The sequence below is a fragment of the Gallus gallus genome, chromosome 2 (assembly GCF_016699485.2).
Source record: "Gallus gallus isolate bGalGal1 chromosome 2, bGalGal1.mat.broiler.GRCg7b, whole genome shotgun sequence".
In the NCBI taxonomy this organism is placed as follows: Eukaryota; Metazoa; Chordata; class Aves; order Galliformes; family Phasianidae; genus Gallus; species Gallus gallus.
In genome coordinates this window covers 118,078,968-118,106,445 of record NC_052533.1, presented here as the reverse complement: position 1 = coordinate 118,106,445, position 27,478 = coordinate 118,078,968, and the positions used below count along the sequence as shown (strand labels likewise).

General features: G+C 37.0%; 1 protein-coding gene across 2 annotated transcripts in view; it reads right to left on the bottom strand.

Moving 5' to 3' along the window:
* Window positions 1-12,307, bottom strand: part of PI15 (peptidase inhibitor 15) — a 32,305-nt gene extending 19,998 nt beyond the window's left edge. The window contains exons 1-3 of one of the 2 annotated variants that reach the window (NM_001396107.1): window positions 12,196-12,307; window positions 8,648-8,787; window positions 6,997-7,338 (exon numbers count right to left, since the gene is read on the bottom strand). In NM_001396107.1, coding sequence (NP_001383036.1) covers window positions 6,997-7,269 — 273 coding nt within the window. In that variant the 5' untranslated portion in view covers window positions 7,270-7,338; window positions 8,648-8,787; window positions 12,196-12,307. Of the gene's footprint in view, window positions 1-6,996; window positions 7,339-7,827; window positions 8,048-8,647; window positions 8,788-12,195 lie in introns of those variants that run through there. The other variant, NM_204334.2, reaches the window with a different exon arrangement.
* Window positions 12,308-27,478: the final 15,171 nt, after the last annotated feature.

Below are 27,478 nucleotides of genomic sequence, written 5' to 3'. Positions count from 1 at the left end.
AACTCCTAGAAGGCTTTCTGCTAATACTAAATTTAAATAATGTAAATATTCTGTTTTAAAGTACCATCAGGAGATTGGTGTTTTAAAATACACATAAAACTTTGGAAAGGATCTTTCATAGCAAAACAAATTTAACACAGCCATTCCTTATTACAGTATTTATCAACAGTATCGTTTTGGGGGAAGTTCTTCAGATATTTCAAGAATTGCTTTCCAGGAAAAAATCCATTCTGTTTATCTCTTAAAGCTTCTGTTATACACACCGAATACAACTTATGGCTTTTGTAAGTCGTACAACTAGCATCAGTTTTGGTTTTACTTACCCTGGAGGAACGCTAGTTTAGTTACTGACACTAAACTGTGGCTCCTAGACTTCTATGGTTGGAAATCTACTAGAAAAATGAGCATCCTGTATCTCACTGATAGGCACTGCGTAGAACAGTGTTGCATTGATGACAGCATTGCTGTAAGAAACAGGTAAGTGGAGAAACTCACGTGACAAACAAAAATAAGCTAGGTAACTCTATTTTATCAAAATTAATAGAAATCAAACTCCAGCTACTCTTGCATTCTTTCAGCTTATTTTCAGTTACCATGCTTAACTGCTGTGGGAAAAATCAGAGAATGGTGTAAAAATATGTGTCCTTTCAAAGTTGTCATGTGGACAGAAACTCATTACTGTAATCATGTGGATCACCTCAGTGCTTTCTGCTTTCTTTTAATTTTCTGGAAAGGATCATATTCATGGCATTTATGATCTTCAGACACTCCTGTTTGTTAGTTATGGTTCCAAACAGAAAGAACACACCCAGCTGTTTAAACATAAACACAAGGGGTAGGAGGGAGAAACTGGAGCCAATTAGTGTATTTTCCTATTGCACCCCAACCATATTCATCTCACTTGTGAATCCCTAGCATAGAGCAAGCTAAAAGCTATGGAAAACTGGGATAGGTGAATTACATCGGGGAACCTCCAAGCTCCTATGTGTTTCTCCTCCCAAAGAATTGAAGTGGACTCTATTTAGATTTACTTTGTGCATGATGATGGCAAGTTAAGATCTTTGTACCTTGACTCATTGTTTCAACCTTCACTGCATACATAGGATTAAGGGAGCAGTTACTTGAAGGGTTAATTCTTCATTGCATTATGTCATTTGTGTCTTTATACATGCATACTTAAACACATGTCTAACCTGCTTTGACACTGATATGATAGGAGAGCTGTAATTGGAGTGCAACAATAATTTGTGTCAATATACAGAAGTACTGTAAGACATGCGTATGGAATTAGGTAAACATATATATACATACAACTTTATTATTGCCAAGAAAACTGGCAGTAAATATATGAAGAGCAATGTTTGAAATGAAGCAAGGAAAGAAATTATACTGGACATGTAAAAGATTAATTATCTGAATTTGGAGGGAAGTACTTAGGTTAGACATTTGGAAATCATTTCTATTCCTAAGGTAAAATATTTGCCAAGAGATGTGACTGAGACAGCATCACTATATGTGTTCAGGAGTAGACAAGATGAAAACCATATGTATTTAATGCAGAAGGAAGCCTTGCAAAGGGGTGGGGATAAACTATATGAATTAAGAGATTCTATCCAAGTCAACAGACATAAATCTTGAAGGAACTAGTCCTGCAGTCCTCATAGATATGAATGGTTTCAGTGGGACAACATAGATGAGCCAGGGCAAACAACTCAAGAACAAAATGTCCGTCAAGATTTAGAATGGTTTGTAAGAATTGACAATAGAAAAAATAGGCAAAGAAGTTGAGAAGTTTATTTATCAGAAATGCATTTGAATTCTAGATGAAAACAAATTAATTCACTTTTTCCATGTCCATATGAAAGGTGTTCAGGTATTAAATAAAACTTTGGAAAATGTGAAGTAGTTAGAAAACACTTCTGTTTGTCTTACCCATTATCTATAGCAAATTGATGGAACATTTTTTAAGATCACTTTGACAGCAAGAAAATTCTGTGAAAACTTTCACATTTAGGAGTGAAATAATTAGGAAGCTACTTCTATCAATGACCATCAAGTGGACTATTTTCGTGCTTCTCAGAACTGACTTTTGAGTATTGCCTGCAAATCTTTGTGGACAGGAAGCAAAGTCTCCAAATCCATCATTCAACTAAGAGAATCATTCCTGGGCATTACTGAGTAATTAGATTTCCCCTGTGACTTTGTCTTAGACCATGGGACTGTAGGAGTTTCTTTTGGAACACAACTGTCATAGGTTGGAAGGGACCTTAAAGATCATCTAGATCCAGTCCTCTTGCTGTGGGCAGTTGTCAAATTACTTTTAGTTTAGAACAACTTCCCATTTACTTTGTCCATTTTATCACAATATTTCATATGGGATTTACTAGAAGATGAATGAACTCAGATTCTCCATTCCCTTCCAATTCCTCTGCCACCAGCTCATGAGAAACTCTTATGTTGCCATGAAACAACTGATTTGTTTCTGGCTAGTCTGGGAATCTGTTACTACTTTAAGTACTACAAAATGACACATTCACTAAGGGGCATGTTTTTCCCAAATATAAAAAAGTACATATGCAGTCACTGAACAAATAGGATCTGAAACCCTACCAGACCATCTTCTAGACAGAAGCAGGCTCAAGTTTACCTAGAATATTTCTTTACTCCTTAAAAATCTTCAGACAGCATTCCACAAACATCTATCTTCATGTCTTTGTGTGTATAATCTGGCCGCATCTATTGTAGTTCTGGCATGCTACTGCTGGTGTATTAATGACTGTGTTGATCAGTACTGGGCTTGGGACTCATCGTTGCAGACTCTCAAATGAAAGGCTCTGCAAGTCAGCAGTGAACTACTCGCAGCCTGTCTTTCACTACAGCTTTCAGCTCACCTTAAATTACTTTTACCTAGACTAGATTTTCCCATCTTAAGGGGAGTTTTATCAGATTCACTGCTTCTGCATGGTGCATGCGAAAGTGTAAGAAGCATGCATATATACAAGCATCTGTTCACAGCAGGTTTTGTATGCATACAGGGACTTGGATTACATCAAAAGAGGACACGTGCTTTTAGAAAACTGGCCTCAAATGGGAATGAATGTAAAGAATAAAATGCCATCAAAGGCACAAATATTTCTTTACTGTATGTATTCAGAGTCTACAGATAGTAGCAATGCATATTAAATGATATGTTTTATAAACTCAAATTTCATCTGACAACATACTGTAAATCTTCACTAAGCAGAAGAAATGTTCCAGGAAGGCAACACAGGTCTCTATACCACAGACTTAGCATTCAGGGAAAGTGATCACTTGTCCACAGACTTCCACTGGATTTGCAGATTGACATACCATTCACACAAAAGAACTGAAGACAATTCTATACCTTGCTTTTCTGAACCATGAGTTTTATGGAAAGTTTCTTCTTCCTCCAGAAAAACTATGTAAAACTGAGTGGATGACTGTCCTCTGACACATGCCAGATCAAAAGGATCACATTGGCCTTCTTTCCGCGTGTGTGGCATCAGCCTTAAGAGCACAAAAGAAGACTGCAGAATGACATTCTTAGGATGAGGAGAAATGAAGAATATAGAAAAGACCAATACTAAAAATCAGAGGTGATTACTTTAACATCACAGGTTTGAAACTTCATGTTTCCTTTTTTGTTTTCTTTCTTTTCCCCACTCACTTTGTCTAGACTTGTACTTGCTGAAAAACTTCAAACTGAAGGCATAGCACTACCAGTATCAGAAATAAAAGGAGGACTTACTTAAAAATCTGACTCAATGAGTGGTAACATCCCAAGAGAAATATTACGCAAAGTCTTATTGACCCACAGTGGCTAAAACCATAGAATCACAGAACAGCTTGGATTGAAAAGGACCTCAGAGATCATCTAGTTTCAACCCACCTGCTATGGGCAGGGCTGTCAACCACTAGACCAGGCTGCCCAGAGCCACATCCAGCCTTGAAACATGCCTGTTTCTTTCACTAGGGACCAACAATTGAAGAATGCCTCCCATAATTACTTTTGACTCTCTAGTTGGCTACTTACATCAGTAACTGCGTACAAGAGCATGCTGCAGCAGCATCCACATCCACCTCTCCCACACAAAGGTAAAATGCTCCCTCACTTCTGTTACTGCCACGTTCATCCAAACTTGTCTTGCCTAATAGGTGCACGTAAAGCCATTTTTTGTGGCCTATCATCAAATGCCCTGTAGCACACAAACATTCAAGTTGGGCAGACAGAATAATGCCCAAGGACTTAAAACTATCTATAACTATGCTGTTAAATCCTATGTTCTTATCAACAAAAAGAAAAAGAAAACAGAGATATATAAAGGTGAGAATGCAAATCATTCATCAGAAAGAAGAGTTCCTAACAATTAAAAAAAACAAAGAAAGCAAAATATGCTATGACATTGATCAAAGAAAAGTATAGAAAACATTTCTATATGTGTTTCTGAACTGCATAGTCCATCTCAACTTTAGTATACTTAAAAGAAGTTTCCAGGATCTATTGCACTTACAGGTACTTCCAGCCCTCTAAAACATGACACCCCTTTTCATCACTGTTAGTTGAATGGGAAAGTCCACTTTCATCACTGTCACTTCACTTTTCTGTAGTGATCAGGACAAGAACGCACACTGTGACAATCTTTCAGCACAGCACATGTTGTCTGGGTAATGACAATATGCTTGTTATTTATAGAAATTAGTACTGAATGACACAGCCCCTTTTATACTTAACAGCACTAATCTTATGTTCTCAGAAGACAAAACAGAAACTGTGCCATACACTGAAATTAGAGACTAAAGAAATGAACTGAGCACGTTCTAATAGGCTTTACTAAGATGCCTCCCCAGGGTTGAAAACCTTGCAATGCTATGCCATCTCCAAGACCTAACCACCAAAACTTTTTTGCAGCCACAAAGCCAACAAGTTAAATAGAAACTGCTGTCATTACAAACCAGGTGGTAGAGACACCTATGTGTGATATTGCTCACTGTGTTTTTTAATCTGTAAAGTTAAAAGATGCAGACAAATACTGATTAAATTCTGAAAGAGAATCTGGCCAAGATTAGCTGCCACCTGGGGATTCACATTGGAATTACATTCTAGATCGTTACCTAAGTAAACTGATGGTGTGCTCTGAAGGATGCTGCATGAAGTAACAAACTACTACTGGGAAACCAAAGGTGAAAGAAAGCCTTAGAATTTTCCTTTGTGACCATCAATGGGGCTGATGGTGCCAGGAACACAAGAACATCCCGTGGATGGTTAGTACTGGCAAAAGCAATAATAAGAAGGGCAAGGAAAAGAGTAACACCTGAGTGGCACAACCTTAGCCTTGATTCTGTATCTAACTTTACACAGTATCATAGCAGAGTAAAGCTACAACAGAACACCCAACCAAAATGGGTGAAACCTTGGCAGTTTTATGCATTTGAGTGCATTAACTATAGATTTAATCATGGAAGCTTTCTTTCTGTTTAAATTTCTTTTTTACTGTGCAGGCTAAGAACACTGCACTTATAAAACTCTTGGGAGTATAACAGGGTGCTGTCTTCACTTAAGCAAACTGCAGGAGCACATTTCTAAAACACATAAGCCAAGGAAGGGCATGGTAGGCTGCCATTCCCTCAGACATTACAACAAAGTTTATTTATGCAGAATCAAAGGAAATGTCAACGGAGGGCTCGGCAATAAAAATGATGACTGAGCTTGACTTCTGACCTCTCTATTTTTTCTGTCTCTAACCTTTCTACTTAAACTTCAAACTCGGACTATGATAAGGTTACAGAACTTCATCCTGCACTGTTTTGAGTGCACTCAGCATTTTAAGGTGTTGTTTGGATTATATGAACAGATTATATGAACAAATTCAGATTTAGATAACATCTGTGATAGACATATGTTCAAACTGTTAATCATTAGTTGCTAAAAAGGAGAAGTTGTTATTATTAGTATTCTGTCATTATGTCATGCCAATAGTGTTATATTTTCTCAAACCTGTTAACCATCTGTTGTGATCTGAGGTGCTCTATGGCTTTAGGCAGATATGGTGCTGACACAACTTGTCTGTGCTTTCAAGACAGTGTGAATACCTTAGAAGGCAAAATACTTTTTGCTTGGCCAACCTATGTTTAACATTAGAGCTCCAGAGTATGCATACATTGAATGCTGGAACATGAAATGGCAAACATGCTGCTTCAGTTATTACTGCCATGTATGAAATCACAGTGGATGAGTAACTTACAGCATACCTGAAGGAACAGATAATTCACATAATGTATTATTTGCCAATAAGGGGAAAAGTTGCCTGTCACGAACATAACATTTCAAACACATTGGATTCTACGTGGTGGAAACACATCTAAAATAAGCATTGTATCCAATGGAAAAATATTAATATTGGGTTCACGCAAACAACATGCAGTAGGTAAAATACATGAGCATGACAAGTATAGTGCATTAGATGAATTGCTTTGCAAGGATGTGGACTGTTTGATTCAGGACTGTTTGTGACAGAAACTGGAAGTGTTCATTGGCTACCTTTCTTCATACACCAGGGCAATGACTTCCAGTGTGCTCCACCAAAGCCATGCAACAGCTAACGATCACCACTTTTAACATGTGATGTCACGTCACGATAATACTGGACCATGTACATGTTATGATCATATACCATTCTTGAGGTCAACAAGCAGTTAATTCACAACTTCATTACTTGAGGTCTCAGAAGCTTCATGGGAACTACTTATGGAAATGAAAATTCAACAGGGCTAGGAAGAGGTTCAGTGTTCAGTACTTAGCTTTTGCTAAATGCTAAAGTTAGTTCACCTTCAAAAGATGCAATGAAAAACCAATTTAGTAAGGAGTAAGAGTTAAAAATCTTTAGTCTGCCTAATTAAATCTCCATAATTCATTTAATAAAATGAAATCACTGTCTTAGAGTTTGTTTTATTCTGAAGCAAACAAAGTTCACTTACCATATATTCCATGTTGGAAGCAGGTGGGAAGACTTTGCCTCTGACTTGATTATGATAATCAAGAATGGCAATCATGTCATTCTGTGAAATGTAGCGCTTCCGCCTGGCTTTGGGAATTTTTGCTGAGTCCAGATGAGCTGCCAAAGCCGTCTCAATGTCAGTGAAATTATTGTTTGACAGGAGTAGGTCAGTGGAGTTGGGTAACACTAATGCACTTGTTTCACAGAGAATGGAAAATAAGAAAACACAACTGATTGCAGCTATTATTGTCATCTTGGGGCCAAAGGGGAAAGATAGGCCACAGAGGTACTCTGCTTTAAGTCAGGGCAGTAGAAAACAGATCTGTAGAAGAGAAGATGTCAAAGATGTGATTCTGTACATCTGGATAGTGGGACAAAGCAGATTGGCAGGCTGTGGTCAGAAGAATGATTCTGTCTGTCAGCTCAGCCATAAAAGCAATCCAGTCAGAACATGCGCTACTGAGCAACTTTCACTAACATATTATCATTAAATGATAATATCCCCTTACTACAAACAGCAAATTAAACATCATTATACCCTGAATTACATGATCAGAGCTAGTCATATTCCTGAAATCGTGACAGTCCATAAACCACACTAAATGTTATGCACTGAAAATAAAACATCCATCCCAGGTTGTGCCTGTACTGTATGCATGGATTGTTCTGACATAGTGTCATACATATAAACTAGGAGGCAAAAGAACACACAGAAAGCATAGAAACAGCATTCATATCTTAACTACAGCAAAGTGTGGTAAGCATTAATAAAACTGCATGCAAAGCAAGCTTACTGAGCTGAATGGCTTACCTTTGGATAATACCACAATGAATACAGTCTATTGTTCTCCCAGTATATATAACACTCTCCTATGTGATGATATGAACCTTTGTGAAGGAGTGTCTCTTATTACAAACTCCCAAAGAACAAAACTCTGCTGGTTGTGAAGCTTTCTGGCCACAGGAACTGCTAACAGCTTTTATATGTTACAGTGCATGCTCCACAACAGGCAGCTCCTCTGAAGGTCTGCGCTGAGCCAGAGGCAGAGGGGAGGAGTTCTGCGGAGCATGCACACAGTGATTGGGTGGCATCTCCCTAGTGTAGGTGGTTTGGATATTCAGTCACACCCCCGTTTCTATAGTACGAAGAGGCGACTTGCAAGACTCCCTTCTCTTCCGGTACATCCTATTGTTTTAAAAAATAATAATTTGTCCCTCTCAGTTTTTCCTCATTTTAGGAACATCATGCTGGCTTGGCCGGTGCTGTTTTCTACTGCTCTGTGAGCACATGCGGAGCAGCCTGCAGTGCAGGGTGCGCTGTTGTCCCACTCCCAGGGAAGGGAACCAATGCCACACTAATGCCTGTCCTACCCTGTCCCTCATCGAGCCGGGCCCAGCGGTGGCAGCACGCACCAGGGCAGCTGCACCCATCCATCGCTAAGCACACACGTGCACTCCTGGTAGCACAAAGCACTCTGGACTTGTGCCTTGTTACCTGACCGCCTGCCTGTGAGAAACTACAGCAGCAGCAGCGGGACCGAAAGCTTCCTCCATTGCCTGGGAGACATGTGTTTCACATTATCTAGCATATAGCTGGAATTATTTAAGCACGGAATAGTATAGCCACTCACACAGCAGAGCTCAGGGTGTAACGCTGAGGCCACAATGGAAGCTAGCAGAAGAAAGCAGAGAGTTTTGTACTGGGGACAGGGAATGGGAGCACCATGATGTCACCAGACCAGCCACCAGAGCCAGGAAACCCAGGCAACTTCTAAAACGAGAAAGGTAAAAATATAATCATACTGTTAATGCAGTGTCATACAGGAGCTAGGAGAGAGAAAGAGAACTAGTTTGGTATTACACAAAAATTATCATGTGCTCAAAAATTTCAGTAGCTCTCTCAGAGAAGCAATATGGGAATTCAGTATGAAGGAAGTGGAGTCCAGTAGTTGGAGCACAGGGCTGGGAGCCAACACTCACGCTCTCCTTTTGGCTCTGCTGCTCGCTCGCTGTGTGGCCTAACCCAAGCCATTTAATCTCTGTGTGCAATCTGTACAATGGTATAACAGCCTTTTACAGACATTTTGTAAGCCTCAAATAACTAGTGTTTGGTAATGTTCTTTGTGATGAAAGGTGTTAAATCACTATAAAGTATCATCATTAGTTATATTACTATATCTATACCTAGACTGTCCAAAACTACTGCTTACTCTGTAGCTCTGCAAGTATGATTTACATGATTATACAAGAAGTTTTAACACACCATCTGTCTTTGCAAGAGTAGATGTTGGACAACTAATTTCATGCAATTTTCTTTCTTCTGAAATGAAGTGCATATTTGCTTATACTAGTGTCAAGAACTCTCATCCCATTGTTTGAGAACAATGGGAACAATTCTCGTCTCCTTTGAGTTGCCACAGGTCCTTTGATTTCAACGAGCTGCAATTACCAAAGGGAAGACTCCAAGTTAGCGCTTCAGAAAGCTCAGAGGGTAAATTTTACTAATTAGTCCCATTTTTTGATTGCTATCATTATTTCCTCATACTCACCCCCCAGCAGAATGTAAAGGTTGTTATGACACAGGGCTGTACAGTGGTAGCCACAGAACAATTAGGATGTGCCAGAAAATATTGTAAAACAGCCCTAATGTTCAAAGCTGTAAAACTGAGCTGTACTTCCCTAAAAGCAGGCCAACTTATGAGATTTCTTTTATTTCATTGCTTGTGGTTATTGCCTAATTATTTGTTTTCTTGTCTAACTGATCATCAGTACGACTACTTACCTAAATGTAGAAATAAATGTTATGAGCAATACTAACAAGCACAGTAGCAAAAAATAAGTTGCAAATATGAAAGGCATTAGGATGTGAGAATGCATTGACCCAATCCTGTCATAGTAACAAGACCTCAAGTAAGAAACAGTAACAAATAGAGTAAGAATAATGGTGATTCTCACACATGATAACTAAGACAACCACACGTGTGTGCATTCAGGTTTCCTGTGAAGGAAATGAATCAATGAACTGTCATGCAGCAAAAATCAGCAAAAACCAATGAAGCCTTACTAAGTCAAGACTTCAAGAAGGTCCACACCAAGGAGAGAAATGGCTAAAGTAAGGAAGAAGAGGGATTTAAGTTGTCTGCAAGCTTGTAAGAAGAAAAATAAAATGTGGATGGAACTATCTGCAACACACATGAAAATACCTATTTTGGGACTCTTAAGTCCTCTCAGAAAAACTGAAGAGAGAACAATCAAACAAGTAATAAAAGATTATTATAGTCCAGATACAATTACTGACACCATGAAATATGTCAAAATATCTTTAAAGCTAATTAAGAACAGAATGTGCCAGCAGAAGCCGCCACATCAGGGTTAATGAGCAGTCTGAATAACAGACAGGGAAATGTTCTTTTATCTAATGAGGAAAGTTACATGAAGAATGAGAAAGAATTTAGAAGAAAGTGAAAAAGAAACAAAAAGTCAATTTTTCTTCTAAAATTTTCTTTCAGTTTTAGGAAACAGACTAGATTTTAAGTGTTAACTAGGAAATATCTACTTTTTCACTGATTCTTGTCCATATGTATTTAAAGAAAAATACGATACAAAATATTAGCAGAAGATGTGGATTTCACCTGGGATATAGGCTGTATAGAAGCATGAGTCAAAGGGAATAGAATTTAAGTTTATGAAACACACCATCTTTATCCTCATTCCTCAACAAAATGACGACTCCCAAATGATGGCTCTTCTGCAGTTTTACCTTGATCTGAGCTCTGAATCATCCTGGGAAAGGAGGTACGTTTCATACTGTTTCTCAAAGAAAATAGGAAAAAAAGGAAGGATGGCAGAGAAATCAATTGCCTTGTGATGTCAGAAGACAATCAAGCTTATAGTAGTTCTCAGTTTAAGATTATAACAACTAGCTATTTGTATCCAGAGAACTACCTAAGCTCCTAAAAAATAATGATAGCCAAGGGTCTGTGAAGCCTAGAAACTTATTTGGCTCACAAAGGCTGATTTTCTGTTGCCCAAACACAGACTTGCAGTTTCATTTCAGATGCCCTGGTTAGCTGTTGCCTTCCTGATGAGGACATTTATATTGTACCAGACATCTACCCTGGCAGGTTGCTAGAGTAACTCTGTCAGTATTACTGACGGCATTGACCACATCTTTCTTGACTACACTGGAAACTTAAACACTCAGATCATCTATAAGCACTAATTTTAGTGCCTTCATCTTGAACTGAATCCCATCCAACATATCAATTATTAGGTCCAAATTCTACCTAGAAAAAGGCTTTAGAAGAAGAATGTAGAATAACAATGGTACAGACAACTGTATTAAACATTTTTCCTGAATTTCCAAATGAGTTTAAAATATATCTCCTGTCAAGCACAAGTATTAATATATTTAATATATTGTGGAACCTATGGTACGAAAGAGTAAAAAAAAAAATGGTACATGGAAGGATCATGAAACAATTTATGCAGCTCAGGTTTGTCTGTTACTTAGGAAAATATATCAACAGTCTAGAAAATAATTAGTAGAAAATGATGAACAATTGCATATAATAGGCGGAAATGTTAATTACATGTATCACAAACTTTGCTTCGCCAAGAAATTACTGCTGAGTAGAATGGATGCTGAAGTGCTGTGCCAGGCATAATATAACATTTCTTGGAAATGAGGTAATTAGCACAGTGATGCACTGATAAAATCAGTATTCTCACTAGCACATCAGCAGAAACCACTGACTATAGAGACAAGAAGCAAAGGGGTTAAGAATTTGCTAGGCTATGTGTACTTGTCATATTAGGCATACATTTTCCAGAAATTCTTCTTGTTATTGTGTCACATTTCACTACTCTGGGCATTGCTATGGTGTTCTTCTAGAAATCTTATCATAGGCAGCATAATGAAAACAAATGAATGCATCAGTGCTTAAGTTATTTCGGTAGATAAATTATAAAACAAAACCTCTCAAGCCATCAGTGCAGTGATTGCAATGCTTGCCTTGTGGACTCATTGTGATTAGACAAAAGCTTTTTTTGTGTGTGTTCTCTCACATCTCCTTGATAATATAGTCCTTTATATGGTCAGTTAAGCGTTGTTATAATTGAAAATGCAGTTGAAAATTCCATTGTATACCAGTACTAAAAAAGGCAAAATTTCACATACCAAATGCAGAGGCTCATGTTCCACTTCTGGACTCAAGCATCCTTTTTAGAACTTTGAAGAATAGAGAAGCCAAAAAAATAAAATTTTGGATAGGTGTTCAACATCTGTCAACTGCAAACCAAGTTCTAACTGTAGAACTGTGTAATTATCAACTATTCATATTTCCTGTTTAAATAAAAAGATGTGTAGTAACTTGGCACCAGTTTTGCATTACAGCTGTTTACATCCTGCAGTATTTTTTCTGACATTTAGAGCATTCATCTCTCTCCATATGAGATTTCTGTGAGTAAAAGAACCTTCTAAGTGATGTTTGACCTGAATACCCCCAAATGAACTTTACTTAAGGAAATTAAATTTAAACCTGAAAGAGTTTCTAAATATTTACTTTGAAGGCAATATGGTCTAATGACCAGGTCACTGTACTGGAAGAAGAAAATATAACATCAATTTCTGGATCAGTTACTGACCTTCTTTGTGACTCCTGGCAATGTAATTTACTTCTTGTAGCTTCAAGCAGGAGTCTAAATCTGTTACTCTGAATGGCCTTCTTTTTTTTCTATCTCATTTATTTTTACTAAACAGAAAACAATTTAATATTGTTGCATTTTGTAAATATTGAGATTTTTAACTGATTGTTTTGACAGAGATCTACTTAGATCAGTGTATTTCTCACCTACATGTTGCTAACTTGTTCAGTATTACAGGGAAAACATTCTAAGGTGAGCTTCCCACAGACCACCATCTAAGGAAATGAAGGAAGAAACAGTTTCTCAAAAAATGAGATGAAGTGGTGAGTTATTTAACGGCCAATAGCTAGTAAACTAAGTATTTCAATGCATTAAAAATTCCCCTGAAATGCAGTAAAAATTTCCCAGAAAACAGCAGAAAATTTGATCATGAGTTTCATCTCTTCATATGGATGAGCAAATTAACTTTAAAATAAAAAATAATAAAAAAGGGTAATCAGAAAAGAGGATTTTGTTTGTTTGGATTTTGTGGTAGGTTGATTTTGTGGTTGCTTTTGTTGTGTTTTGGTGTTGTTGCTGCTTTATTTCTTTAGTTTTGCTTTTTATATTTTGATCGAGTTGAACCAAAGATATGAAAAGTTCTTACGAGACAATAAAAGTGAAATGGCCTTTTGAGAGATACCAATTTCCTATGAAAATTCAAAGACAGGATAAAACTTTTGAAATATTTACAACAGATTTGAGAGAATTATGTTAAACATGTAATTTTGAGGTTTTATAGAATCCCTAATTCATGACTGAATTGCAATAAGGATCAGAAGCCCAAAATGGAGATTAACATTACTAGGAGAATGTGACTTTAACTTAAAAGAAAGCAACTAAATGATGCCAAACAAGCTATAAGACATGATGGTTTGCAAGATAGTTTCTATGCTCTTTCTTTAGATCCTCTGGAAATTTTCTAAGATCTTTAGGGACTCCTGTGAAGTTTCCTGGGAACATTGGAGTGACTCATGTTGCTGGGAAAGGGTAGTTACTCCAGATTTTCTTCTGTTAACTCTAGCGGTTTTTAAATACCTCTCAGCTATATCTGGTCAAAATGTTGTCCACATCTTTTATCTTCAACTGCTTCCTGATTCAACAGCATCAAGCAGCCACTCAGCTAGTGCTGATTGTAACTGTCAGGTCCTCCAGTGCATCTCCTACAACAGTGGTTTCTGCAGACAGCTTAGCAGAAGGAGGTTGCTTACTGAAAACTGTGTGGCACTGGTAAGAACCACAGGACATAGTCCCCAGCATCATTTAGGCGAGTTACCTCTGGCACAGCAGAGGTCTTAACCCGGACAAGAGCACTGGAGATAAGATATGGACATCCATGACCCAGACAGCAGGTTGGCATTGTGAGGCACAGTCTGGATGTATGAAAAAGCATTTCCCCCAGGTGGACATTCCAACAACAGGACAGATTGGCATGGGAGTTTAGACCATCTTTGTCCTTAGAGACTTTCAAGATCCAGCTAGGCAATACTCTGAGCAACCTGGTCAGAGCTTACCCTGCTTTCAGCATAAGGTTGGACTAGATGAACAATTTGAGATTCTTTCTTTAACATTTTACACAGACTTGGAAAAAAAAATCACAACAAAGAAATACATTTTTTTAGCACATGGTAAAGAAAATATAGATTGGGGATCACTCTCAAATGATAGCTTCTTAGTAGTTCTTCATCATGATGTAGAAGCACAAGTCAAGAACTTGGTTTTTGGGTTCAGTAACTGCAAGAATGATAAGATACAGATCCTTTTTTCTTCATCTTCCATGTCCATAGAGCTGCTATCACCACCCTAATACAATAGCATCTTTGAATTTCTGAGCTGTTTTTAAGTATACTCTTCCAGCAATGAAATAAGCTCACTCTCAGAAGAGAAGACTGAGCAGGGTCTCAAACTCTGCTCTTCTCTAAGAAAAACATTCACTGTTATTGAGCTGTTACTGACACTCACCATTAGTGTTTGTTGTGATAAGAGAAGGTCAGAGACATTGACTTTGTCTGACTTTGAACTTCATCTCAACCCTATGATATATAACGCTAGAACCCAGGGGAAAGATTTTTCTATCTATAGAATGTTTCTTCCCATTTATGGAAAAACTTTGTTAACTCTCTTTGTACTTGTTTGAATCTACTGATTTCTAACATGATTTCATGTTTTGGCTCCCAGAAAATTTGGACTTTTGAAGGTTTCCAGAAGTGTTTCAAGTGCTATACTAGAGACTGATGAAAATTATTTCTTCATACTGTGGTACAGTTTGTTTTGTAAGTAGTCAAATTACGTTAAAAGCCATTTATTTGAATCATTATAAATTTAAAACACCAGTAACACTTGCTAGTTGCAATGAGAAAATAGCCAGCTACAATTATGATCTATGAGTTTACTATATAAAAGGCTTTCACAGCATAGAAGAAAAAGCAACTCTGCAGGTTTCATCTGATTCCAGTGACTATAATTTAGCCTGGTGTGCATGCAACAAAGATGATGAAAAATGTGAACACTTAACATTTCACAGAATACTCTATTGATACTGTAGTAAAGAACAGAGTCAAGTCAATTGAGTGTTTTTCCTTCGCTCTGAAGTGAATCTGATTCATTTCCAAGGAAGGACTGGTAATAAAAAAATGTTTTATTTTTTTTGTCCACTTATAAGGAGATATAGTCCCTGTTTCATCATTCTTGCATAAGGATAAAATAAAAAAATTACAGGCCTTTCAGAAGGGAAATCCCCCTGCGTGGATTTCTGAAGGGTAGTCATCTACAGCTTGTGCTCTAGGTACTTTTCCAATTTCCTTTCATTTGGTTCCCTACAGTTCAATAGTCATTCTGAAGTTAAAAAAAAAAAAAAATATGAATCATTAAGGAAAAAGTTTTACATCAGAAGAAACAAAAAGTCCCATATTCTTCTTCTTTTGTGTATGGCTATATCTTGTCTGCTCTTAAGAAATGCTGTTACAGGCATTTTAAGCAAATTGAAACCTAGTTGTACGAAAAGGAGAAGGCCATTAGCGTCACACCTTCTTTTGATATTGGTTACATTTGGAATTTTTGTGCCTCACGGGAATTCATTCTTAAGTATTGATATTTTTGGTACAGAAACCCCAATTGCTTTGGATCCTGGGTAAATCAACATTTTTCATTTGTTTCATATTTTCTATATAGGCTGAAACATGCAGCCAATGGACCAAATGTGGTTCACAAAGTGTTTTCTAAAACAATAGAGAAAAGTCCTTACTTTCAGCAGAGGAAAGTCCTTACTTTCAACAGAAAAGTGGAAAGTACCATATGGAAAGCAAGCAACATGTAATACTGCTTTCAAACTAAAAGTTCTTTCATATTAAAGATCTTTCACATCTGTTTCCATGTTTTGTATTAAAACTGATAGAAGAAGTGAGACTCAGGCTCATGATCAGCTTGGAAAATTGGAATGACCTAGTTCCACTTTACACAAGGCATGTGAAACTCATTAGCTCTTAGAACGTTTACACTATCTTCCTGTGAACATTCATTAGGACAGAAGGACAAATGGCACTTCTGAGAAATCAGTAAATCACTGGATAGAAAAACTCTGGGGAAACCATACCATATGATGCAGACATGATGGGAAAAAGGCAGATCTTACTGCTGAATAGAAATGGTGGCAATGGCTTTTTTAAGACTGATTTGGAATTGGAAAAGGTGTACTTTTTATTATTCATTTGCTATAACTGATCTTGTAGAATTTGGTCCTTGAGGCTGAAAGGTTTGAAGAGATATGCATTTCAATTATTTATCTCTCTCTTTGCATTAAAAATAGTCACTGAAAAGGTAATTGTTACTGCTTTATTTTGAGGTCTCCCTGTCATTGGTAGTATTCCTCTAAACACATCTGCATTCAATTTAGAAAAAAAACTGGCAAAGACTAAAGGAGATACCTTCAACTCATGTCAATCTTCTATGTCCTGTTAGATTATTTACACTCTTATGAATACAGGCAATACAATGGCCTCTTTGACCTCAAGCTAAGATCTCTAACAAAGATCTCTGGTAATACAACTAGACAAAATATTTTAAAATAGGGGAATGGTGGTATTGAGTTTGTTTTTACAGTGGGTTTGCCAAGTGATGCAAATGCAAATTGGAATTCCACATTCTGTATTAACAAGAGACAGAGCACAATATTATTCTTTGATGCCCTTCTGAATGGTTTTTTCATGTTGTGTATACAGCAATGCTGATCTTTTGGTAAGAAAATGACATTCCTTTCTTGATCAAAGTTAAAGTTCATAAAATATAACCAATTCAGATGTTGAATTTATTTAATTTAGTAAAAATAAAGCCATTGTTTTATCAAAATTTGAGATTGTGTTAATGAGAATGATTTCACAAAATTACTCTGAGGCCTCATTTAAATGGATATGTTCAACTGCAGCAAATGTAAGGCACAACTCATATGAAATCAGTTAACTACTACTGATTACAACAGGGTTTCATTTGACATCTGTGTTTACATGGCTACTGTATGTGTTCTTTTAATTAATTTTCTAATACCTGTTTTATACTGTTTAATGACCCTAATCTGGGATGATTATTAAGCTATGTGGAGAATAGCTTCTCTCAGCACTGAAAACCTCCTAGCCTTATTTCATTGTCCTGTTGAGATTTTTGTCCCCTAAAATCAGGCTGTGAAGCTCTAGGCTTCCAATAGCCAAAACAGCATGTGTTAAAGAAAACAGTGATGTAAAGAAACATGGAAGGGCACATCTGTCAGGGTCTTGGCTATGCTAGAGTTAATTTTCTTTACAGAGGTGAGTAGAATGCCACGTTTTGAATTTTTGATGAAAATAGGGCTGATAGGACTGTGATGTTTTAGTTGTTGCTGAGCAGTCCTTAGACAGAGTCAAGGACTTTTCAGCTTCTGACACTGCCCTGCCAGTGGGGAGCCTGGGCTGCACAAGTAACTGGGAGGGGACATAGCCAGGACAGCTGAGCCAGCCTGGCCAAAAGAATATCCCATACGATGTGACATGATGCTCAGCAATAAAAAATGGAGTAAAGAAGGAGGAAAGGGGAGACATTCGCAGTGACGATATTTGTCTTCCCACAAAACAGATGCAATGAGTCCTGTTTTCCTGTAACTAGCTGAACATCCGCTAGCCAATGGAAAGTAGTGAATGAACATCTTGTTTTACTTTGCTTGCTTGTGTGGCTTTTGCTTTACTTGGTAAACTGTCCTTATCTCTATCTGTGAGTTCTCTAGCTTTTACCTTGCCAATTCTCTCACTCATTCCACCTGGTGAGAGTGGGTGAGCAGCTGTGCAGTGTGAGCTACATGCTTGGTTTAAACCAAAACAATATCTGGGATCCCAAGTCTGAAAGTGTAGACATATATTAGCATACTAAATAACCAAAGTAGTTTAATCCACGGATAGCAACGGATTCCATTTGTACATGGTGCTACATTTGAATTTCCTTGATTACAACAGTCAAAACAACTTCTGTACATTTCTTATGTCTTAAAGAACATCTTTTCTGTTCTGAGAAAAAAATAGAGTAAGAATTTCCTGGATCTAGGGAAAAAAAAAAAAAAAAGATAATTGCTAATGCAGAATTTAAAGTGATGCTGTTAACCTGCTGAGAGATACCATTTACTCATCTTGTTCTTGTGAAGAAAGATAAAGTCATTCATGTCCCCCAAATATCGTACCACAGCTCCAAGACTAGATAGTATTTTAACACATTTTGTGCCATTATAAAACATATGTCACTGGCAAATGTAGAAGTACTCTCATGTGCTTATACTGCAGGGGATGTTTTAGACTAGGAAGCATGGAAATTAGGTTGATATGATTTATCCCAGATTGTAAAGAACTACAATCTATTTCAACAGATGTTTCAGGAAAGAGAACCTTAGATCAGAAAATTTGACCTTAAAAATGTTTTACATCTTGGAACAACTTTACCAGTTCTTCAACATGTACAAAAATGATGGATCACAGTCTGCATCAGTATCCTAGCTCTTAAGACAGAAACTTTATTCAAGCAGAGTTCATACTATGCGTCAACTGAGAGGAACTTTCAGTAATAAAGCAGATATTTCTAACAGAATTGTGTTGCCTTACCATAAAAGTGCAAAACAGTTCTGGGCAACAGGAGTGGTGGAAAGTTTCCAGAGGAAAAGGGATAATATATCTTTTCCAGTCTTAAAAGAGTCATCTCAATATGTGTGTTCCAAATATTTTAACCCTTCAGACATTTTTTTTTAATCTTGTTTGCAATTTCAATTAACTGACAATAAACATTGTCTAAATCAATTATTTCACACTGAAAATCAATGAGACTAAATCCTCTAAGTCAGATACTAGTATGCAGGTCCCTCTGAAAGTGAGGCCTCCTATTTATTTCCATGGAAAATACAACTGATACAAAGTGTACAGAAGCACTATTTGTTAGACCAAATTCTCAGGTACAAATGATGCTTTTCAACAGATTCACCATTAACTATACATTTTTGCCAGCAAAGAACAACTTGCATACCACACTCATAAATATCTGTATGGCCATCCAGAACATGGCTTGCTTTTTACATCTCTATCGCTACCGCTGAAATACACCAGCCACCACCTCACTGTGCTCACATCCACTATTTGGTCTCAATAAACATTCACCAAGCATTGATGAATGTCAATGGGTGCAATTTTTTTCTGCATGAAGAAGTTCAGTGACACACATCTGCTTTATACACACTTCCATGTCAGAAACCATTCTGTCTGACTGCCCCTCTGCTGCCATCTGTCGCACAACAGCAAAATGTAACAGAATATTGGTGGGAAGCTTCAACCTCTGCTGGCATATCACCAGCATCTGCCTCTGACACCATGAGCCAAAAAAATGGGAGGCATTACTTTTGGAGCAATTATCATATAAATCATAGCAGGATCTGTCAGAAAGCCAGATATTAGTTAGTAGTTATTTCAAGGTCCAAACTCCAGATTTAAATAGGAAGATGAACACTTTATTTTCCTTAGACCGCTTGCCTCAAACACAAACCTGACGATACGATCCACCGCTGTTACTGTGAACTGATTTTCAGCTTTTTGTGCCAAAGCCAGCTGTGTCCATGCCAATATAAAATACTTTCAACAAAACACAATAGAAAGAAAAGAATAAAAGGGAAAAAAAAGTTTAAAAACTAGAACATTTCCTATCAATCAGCAGCAGAAATATAAGAAGGCAGAATAGAAGCATCCAAGTTAAAATACAGCCAAAATATTCACAAAAATACCCCTACTCTTCAACAGAGCTCAGCATGATCTTTAATAACTGTACTCAGTTTCAACTTCTATAAGAAAATCATCCTCCAAAATGATGCTAGGTCAGTAATTTATTGTGGGCTTATGTGAATAAATAGAGCTAGCTAAATTGCCAATTCATGTACCACTTAATCTACTTTGAACTGTTATTTTAATGCCTGTGCACTGTCTCCAGCAGTGAAAAAGCATTACGCCAGAAGTTATAAAGTGACCATGCAGGTTCCTATAGTAAAATTCTAGGCTACAAGTTGCTGATCAACCTATTTTAGAGTCAAAGTCCTTCTCTCTCAAAAAATACAACACTGTTTGGTTGCACTGTGTCAGCTCAAAGATGGTACATTTAAGGAAGTCTGAGGATGGGTAAAATCGCTGCTGATGGGAATGATTAAGCTCTGACTGCTGTGTTTATAATCACTGTACTGTGCTTATCAAGGAATTGTGGTGTTGGAAGAATAGCGACATAGAAAATGAGACTTTACAGGCATCTTTCTTGCTGCGTTGTCCATTTCAAAACAGTACTTTAAACAATGTTCATATTTTAAAAAGAAATTTCCAAATTTTCAGCAGACTTCTGTAAGATTATAGAGATAAGTGTGTGGCCATATTAGAGTACAACAGGATGGACTTGCAGGTAGGGAAACCTGTTAAAAGAATGCAAAACAAGATCTTGCATTACCTTTCTTTGTAGTCTTAGTGGTCTCCATTATAAAAATAATCTTTATGTGCAAACACAAACTGATCGAGCATATACTGTAACATAGAATCATAGAATCATAGAATCACAAGGTTGGAAAGGACCCACAAGATCATCTAGTCCAACCAACCTCCTATAACCATTACTACCCACAAAGCTACCAAACCATATTTCATAGCACCTCATCCAGGCACCTCTTAACTCCACCTCCTCTTAACTCCCTGGGCAGGCCATTCTACTGCCTGACCACTCTTTGAGGGAAAATGTTTTTCCTCATGTCTAGTCTAAATCTCCCCTTGCAACTTTTGGCCATTTCCTCAGGTCCTATTTGTTGCCTGGGAGAAGAGGCCGACCCCCTCCTCATAACAACCTCCCTTCAGGAAGTTGTAGAGTGCAATAAGGTCTCCCCTGAGTCTCCTCCAAACTAAACAAACTTAGCTCCTCATAAGACTTGTGCTCCAGACCCCTCACCAGTTTCACTGCCCTTCTCTGGACATGTTCCAGTGCCTCAATGTTTTCTTGTAGTGGAGGGGCCCAGAACTGAACACAGTAGTTGAGGTGCAGCCTAGCCTTCAAGACATGAGAAAGGTCCAGTTTTCACAGAACAGTCCTTAATTGACACATTATTAAGAAAAGAGTGGAAACATGGCTTTCCAACCTACAGACAAATAGTGTCTTCCTTGTTTAATCTAGTCAGGATCCGACCATGCCATCTGCCTGCACAGTAGAGCTGATCATCAGTAAATTAGCCACTCTAAAAGACTTTCCAGATAAAATATTGCTGTTGTCCCCCTACCATACTTACAAGACGTTATTCTGAAATTGGTTACTATCTCGGTGCCATTGGTAGTAGCGGATTTTTGCTCTATAAACAGAGAAGTCTGTGTGTTGGTGATGTAGTCTTGGATACACTGAAGACAAAGGATTTCTGTTGTTAAGTGAGACCATAGTTTAATTCCAGATACTTTTAGTAAACCTGGATATGGTGCAGGGTGAAGAAGACAGAAGACTGTTCATTCCCTTGCTCATTCTCCAATTAGTTTAATTTCTCTCAAACCTTTGAAAGAGCCTTATCAGGCCTGATGAAACAAAAGCAACAGTCACTGCAACACTTATATTTCTGAAACAAAAGATTTGTTACTTAAATCTCTCCGTAGGTCACTCTATATTTGCAGTACTGTTCAATGCAATGCAGTAAGTGCTGGTGCACAGAACGGTGTACTTGTTCATAAAGTAAATGTATGCAACTGTCCAGAAATCCTTGCCAGCTTTAGATATTGCCAAGAGAGATGCACTTCAGCAGATCATCATTTATATTAGCAGCTGGACAAATGAAAGCAGGATGACGCATGAAATGGCTTAAGGAGAAGCACCAACCTTTTAACTGGAAATATCACTTGTCATTTCATCCTAAATTGTTTTTAAGTAAGTAATTTTAAAAAATAAAAAGCAATAACAAGCTGAGAAAGGGATAAATATCCTTTATTGCACAGCAAATTTTGCTCTCAAAATTCTTTCTTCTGTTCTTCCGTGTTTTCATCTCTCTTTGAAGTGGATGAAATTTGAGCCCTTAATCAAGGTTTACCGTATTGAAGTTCAGGGCCATCACTCACACACCTAGATTAACATCTCTAAGAAATGTATACTTCTGCTGTTGTTTTGACACTTAACCAAAACTTTACTGCTTCAAAAGGTAGATAATACTTTAGAAGAAAGTTCAAATGCACTCCACTTCTGTGATCTGAAAAAAATAGTTGTCACATACTAATACCAGCACTCAGGGCCATATTAAGATGTACATTACAGCAGTGTAAGTAGAATTTTAAAAAATTGTATACATTATCATTATGAAGGAACAGCTGGAAGGAGGTTTAGTATCTATGTTTAGACTCCATTCACAAAGAGAAACTGTGGTTAATGTTAACTGTAGAGAAGATTTCCAAAACTGAGTATTACTGAGATATAAATGACATTTACTTTTATCTTATGCTACGAAAGTTCCTTATTTTAAATGATTTTGTGAAAAACAGGCCATTATTATGGAACAAGCATTTCCTATGAACATCTGTGAATGTTTCACTAATTGTTTTTTTTTTAAATTGTTTATTTACTATAGAAAACTGTTCAAGAAATTGCAGCATCCCACTGAAGTAATGTCAGTTTTGTGAAAATTACTGTATGCTACTACCACTGTCAAAGCTTGAATCTCAAGTGAATTCCGTTGCTGTTCTGCTACTCACTTGTACACGTGGCAGGCAATAAAAATCAGAGCTGTGAATCTCCACCATTTCACAGTCACTAACCTGTAGGAAATATATCCTTAAACTAAAATTTTATTTATCAAATAGTTTGTGAATCTTTTGAGTGAATTTATGTCCTGTTTCAAAGCAATTTTTCTGTAGTTCTGTTTTCAAATAAGGTTTCCAAAGAAATTTCCCTTTTACGCTGATTTTCAGTGAAGATGTTCCAACATTATCACTGTGTGAAACTGTGAGGAAAATGTAGACTTTCTGAGATCTTTTGAACAATGTCTAAGACATGGTTCACAGATGCTTAGGACTTATGGTGCTATTGTTAATTTCTTAATATTTCTCTTCAGAAGAATATCTAGATTCTTGAGACCTAAAGATTTAAGTCCACTATAATTAAGGAAAAAGAAAAAAAACTATAGGAACATTGAAAATTGATCAAATATCATAATGAATTACATATATGTATGATGTAGCAAAAATGTTTACCTTTTACAGTATAGTAGATGATATTATGGTAGAAGCAATAACATTCACAATTTTTAAAGTACTGCTTTGCTGTAAAAGACAGTATCAGATCCTATGTTTATTAAACATGACTTCTGAAGTAAACATACCACTTTTTAAAGAAAGAAACATTCTTTTTAAACAGTAGTCTAGATATCCAGCTTGGATTCCTCAGTTAATACTGTAGGTTTTTTTATAGTACTATCACTGGTAAAGAGACTTGCTATGTAAAATTATGTGATCAGGCACACTGTTGTACCACTGCAGTTTTGTTGTAGGAAAGGAAGGAATAAATCTTATATTTTCTTTAAAAAATGCCACAGCTATTGTTTATTATAATGACACAAAATAGAATCCATGAGATCTCAAATTTGAGAAGGAAAAGTTAGAACTTATGTACAACTCTTTCATATTTTTCCAATTTTGGAGAAAATAAAATGTAGCAAAATATTATTTTTGTCAATAAACCAAGTAGAAATGATTCCAAATGCAAACACGGGAACCAGACCTGTGACTAAGGCGCCATTTTTAAACTCAAAGAAAGACATTATTTCAATTGAAACTCCATTACTTTTTCACTATTTGTCATCTTCACTGGATGCAATGTTTTCTTGGGGACTGGTCCAAAAACATGAAGAAAATACCCCCTAAGATTAACATTATCATCACTGTTTTTTAAAAACCACAGTAAATTCTGTCAGGAGAAAATGACACATTTATTTGACCTTGAAAACATAGTGCTCTAAATATTATTTTACCATAAGGAAAGTAAAAATGAGAAAGAATATCATAGAATATGTCAATATGGGGTAGTAGTATGACCTAATTTTAATGTTTACTTTATATACCTATACTACGAGCTTATTAAAAGATTCACATAAGGTAGGATCATCTGGTGAGATACCTTATTCTGGCTTCCCTTGCTACTCAGTGGAGAAAAAACAGTGTTTCATATGAGGAATACAGTTCATCACCACTGATTTTGAAGGGAACCTTTGTAAAATTCACCCATTTCCCCAATCTTTTAAGTCTCTCAGTGTATTCAATAAAAAAAAAAGGTTTTTCAACTGTTGTCATGTTCTCTCCTCCTCCTGATTGTAGGTAGCAGTGAGACTTGGTAGTCTCCAGCCTTCCCTTGCTTTTGTGTCTCTTTCCACAACAACCTGAGTGAAGTGATCTGGAACTGACTTGCAGCACATTGTGCACAAGTCCCCAGTGTGGTGAACTGAAGAGCTAGGACCTGGTGTGAACTGTGGCATATCCTCTCACTCCTTGTCACAATGCTGAATGCAGATAATCTGGGAATATGAATAGAGCTGAATCCTGCACTGGCAAATTTGTTCAAAAACAGTTCTTACTGAAGTCATATTTGAGAGCTTATTTTAGCCAGTGCCAGGCAAGGTAAGATATTTGCATACACGAACAAAACTCAGCTTTGGACACAATTTCTTCTGCATTTTATAACTGCACCAAAAGGACCTTAAAATTTCTTTATATGAAAACTCAGCCATAAGTGTTCTGGTTTCTCACATTACACATTAAAGTATTGCCATCATTTAATATCTCTTTGAAACCTAATGTTAAATAACACAGAATTATTTATCTGAGATGCCATACAACACTTGGGGTATCAAGCTAGGGAAAGAAGTGTGAATGAGTAAAAGCATTTGGTAGCATTTCTTTTTTGTTCTCTGAGTCATGTTGTAGAAAGATTATTTTGATATGAAAGGCATACTGTTCTTTAATAAAATTTTTGCCCTTGCTGTACATAGACAGGATCATTAGTTAAACCATGAGCTTTAGAAGTATGAAAAGCCTACTGTACTATAACCTAGGTTATGATAAAATCTATGATACAGAGCTCAAATGGCAAATTCTACCCTTTCTCTCAATCTTGAGCACTTTGGAGAGTTGTATCCACAGACTACTTGGATGTTTTGGCCATTTGGTGCCAATTCTATGGAATTATAGGCTATGGAGTGAAAAGCAGGAAACAAAATGGGTCCAAATATTTTACCATCTAAATCACAAATATTCCTCAATAATCCCTGCTTTAAAAATAAAATGAAAAAAATTGATTGCATTGCAAATAGCACAGATTGGAAGGACAATTTTATGCAAGGTTATCATCTCTTGCCAAACAAGAAAGACAACTGAAAATGTTTGGATATATTTCTGGGTCTTCAAAGGCAGAGTTTGTTTTTTTTATCTCTATTTACATGAACTAGGCTTGTTGATAAAGAAGATCAAGGAATCACATATCTATTCCAAGATTGTCTCAAGGGCTGACTGATTTCCAGGTGTCTAGCTAAGGAATCATGCAACATTTTCCCTTCACTTATAATTTTCCCCTCTCTTCTAAAAATTTCATTGAATTTTTAAAAAGTAAGGAAAGAGGAATTTGTAATATTTTGCATTTTATTTGGGAGTTTGGTAAGAAGATCAGTTCTAGGGTAACCCAGGCTTAGGTAAGTCTTGTTTGGCTCCATACTGGCAGAGGCACAGGCATTTTCACTGTACACTACACTAGCCACTCCAGAAACATTACTAAAATATTTCTTTAGAGACTAGAGTAGCCATTGTTGTACAGTGTGCCTTACTGAGGGATTTGGCAGCTGCTACAGAATTAACCTGGGACTTGTCACTAGGCCTGATCTCTAAATCAACCTCTATGAAAGCTCCATGCAGACCTCTAAGAAATCTATGAATTCATAAAATAAAGCTAAAATATTTTCTGCTTTGCTTCAGCATGGACTATGTCTTTCTTCTTCCATTCTAAGTCCTCACACCACCATTTCTCACATCATGTGCTTAACAGCACAGACAGAGCATGTATGCCATGTGGCACAGTCTTCATAAATGAAATAAAAATTGCAGAGCATAGTTATACCTTCATTTATTTTCCAGCGTATTAATGATGACCAAATGTAAGATTTGTTTTTATAGATTGCCTTTTACCGAAGCTCTCTGAGAGGATTTAACTGCTCTCTAATATCCTGCACTGGGTGCCAGCCTAAATAATTCTGCTGGACCTAATAATAGGATATTATTCACCTAATTAATAAATGGAAATAATAGGCTGGACCTAGCTGGGAACTGGGAACTGGTCTCTCCCTCTATTGAGCATAGTCTGAGCTGGGACATATTTTCTTCCTCCAGTTTTACACACAGCAACAGATAGCCCATCTCCCCTTTAAAATCTCAAACACACCCTACATTCACCAACACTTCTGTCCTCCATGAGAGAAACTTTTCTCGGGTAGAGTACATCTCCCACCTCTGATTCAGCGCTGCAAAAGATGTCCTCCATGCTGATCTTCCATCTTGTACATTCTCATTCTTCAATTTGAGCACACAAAGAGAGCTTTTAGCAAAGGAGGAGGCCTGTCTTTGGAGTGCAGCCTTATCTGTGAGAACAATATGAGAGGGATTTAGAAGCTGACATAAAATCTGACCCAGAAAAGTGCTGTGTGCTTTTAGCTTTCAGAGACCCTGATGGATCATGTTCTTTGAATGGCACAGCAGGAGTCAAACTAAGAAGAAAATTAATATTTACCTCTTTTAGACACCTTTTAAACTACCATTCTTAAAGACAGGCTATTTGCTAAAAATAGGTGTTTTTTAAAAGTCAGTAGATTTTTCTATTTGTACAGACTAGTAAACAAACCCAGTACAACTCATTGAAGTACATCACGAAGCTAACTTTGTAAGGTGTCTTTCACTCATCATGCTTTTCCCTCTACAAATTTTCTGTGCTGCTTCAAAATGGGAACACATACTGGATATTTTCACTGTAACATTTGGCTGTCTGTCAAAGTGAGAGCAATGTTAGGTGTAAATCACAAGAGCAGTTGTTCCAATTTAAATATTATTTTTGTACTCTCTCTTAGACTATTCCCTCACATATCAGCTGTTCCCATGCAGACCAGCACAAGAACATCTGTTTAAAAACAATCTGTTTATTTTATTACATCTCACAAAGTTGTACTTATGAAAGCATACAACAACACTGGGAAAGAGAGAGAC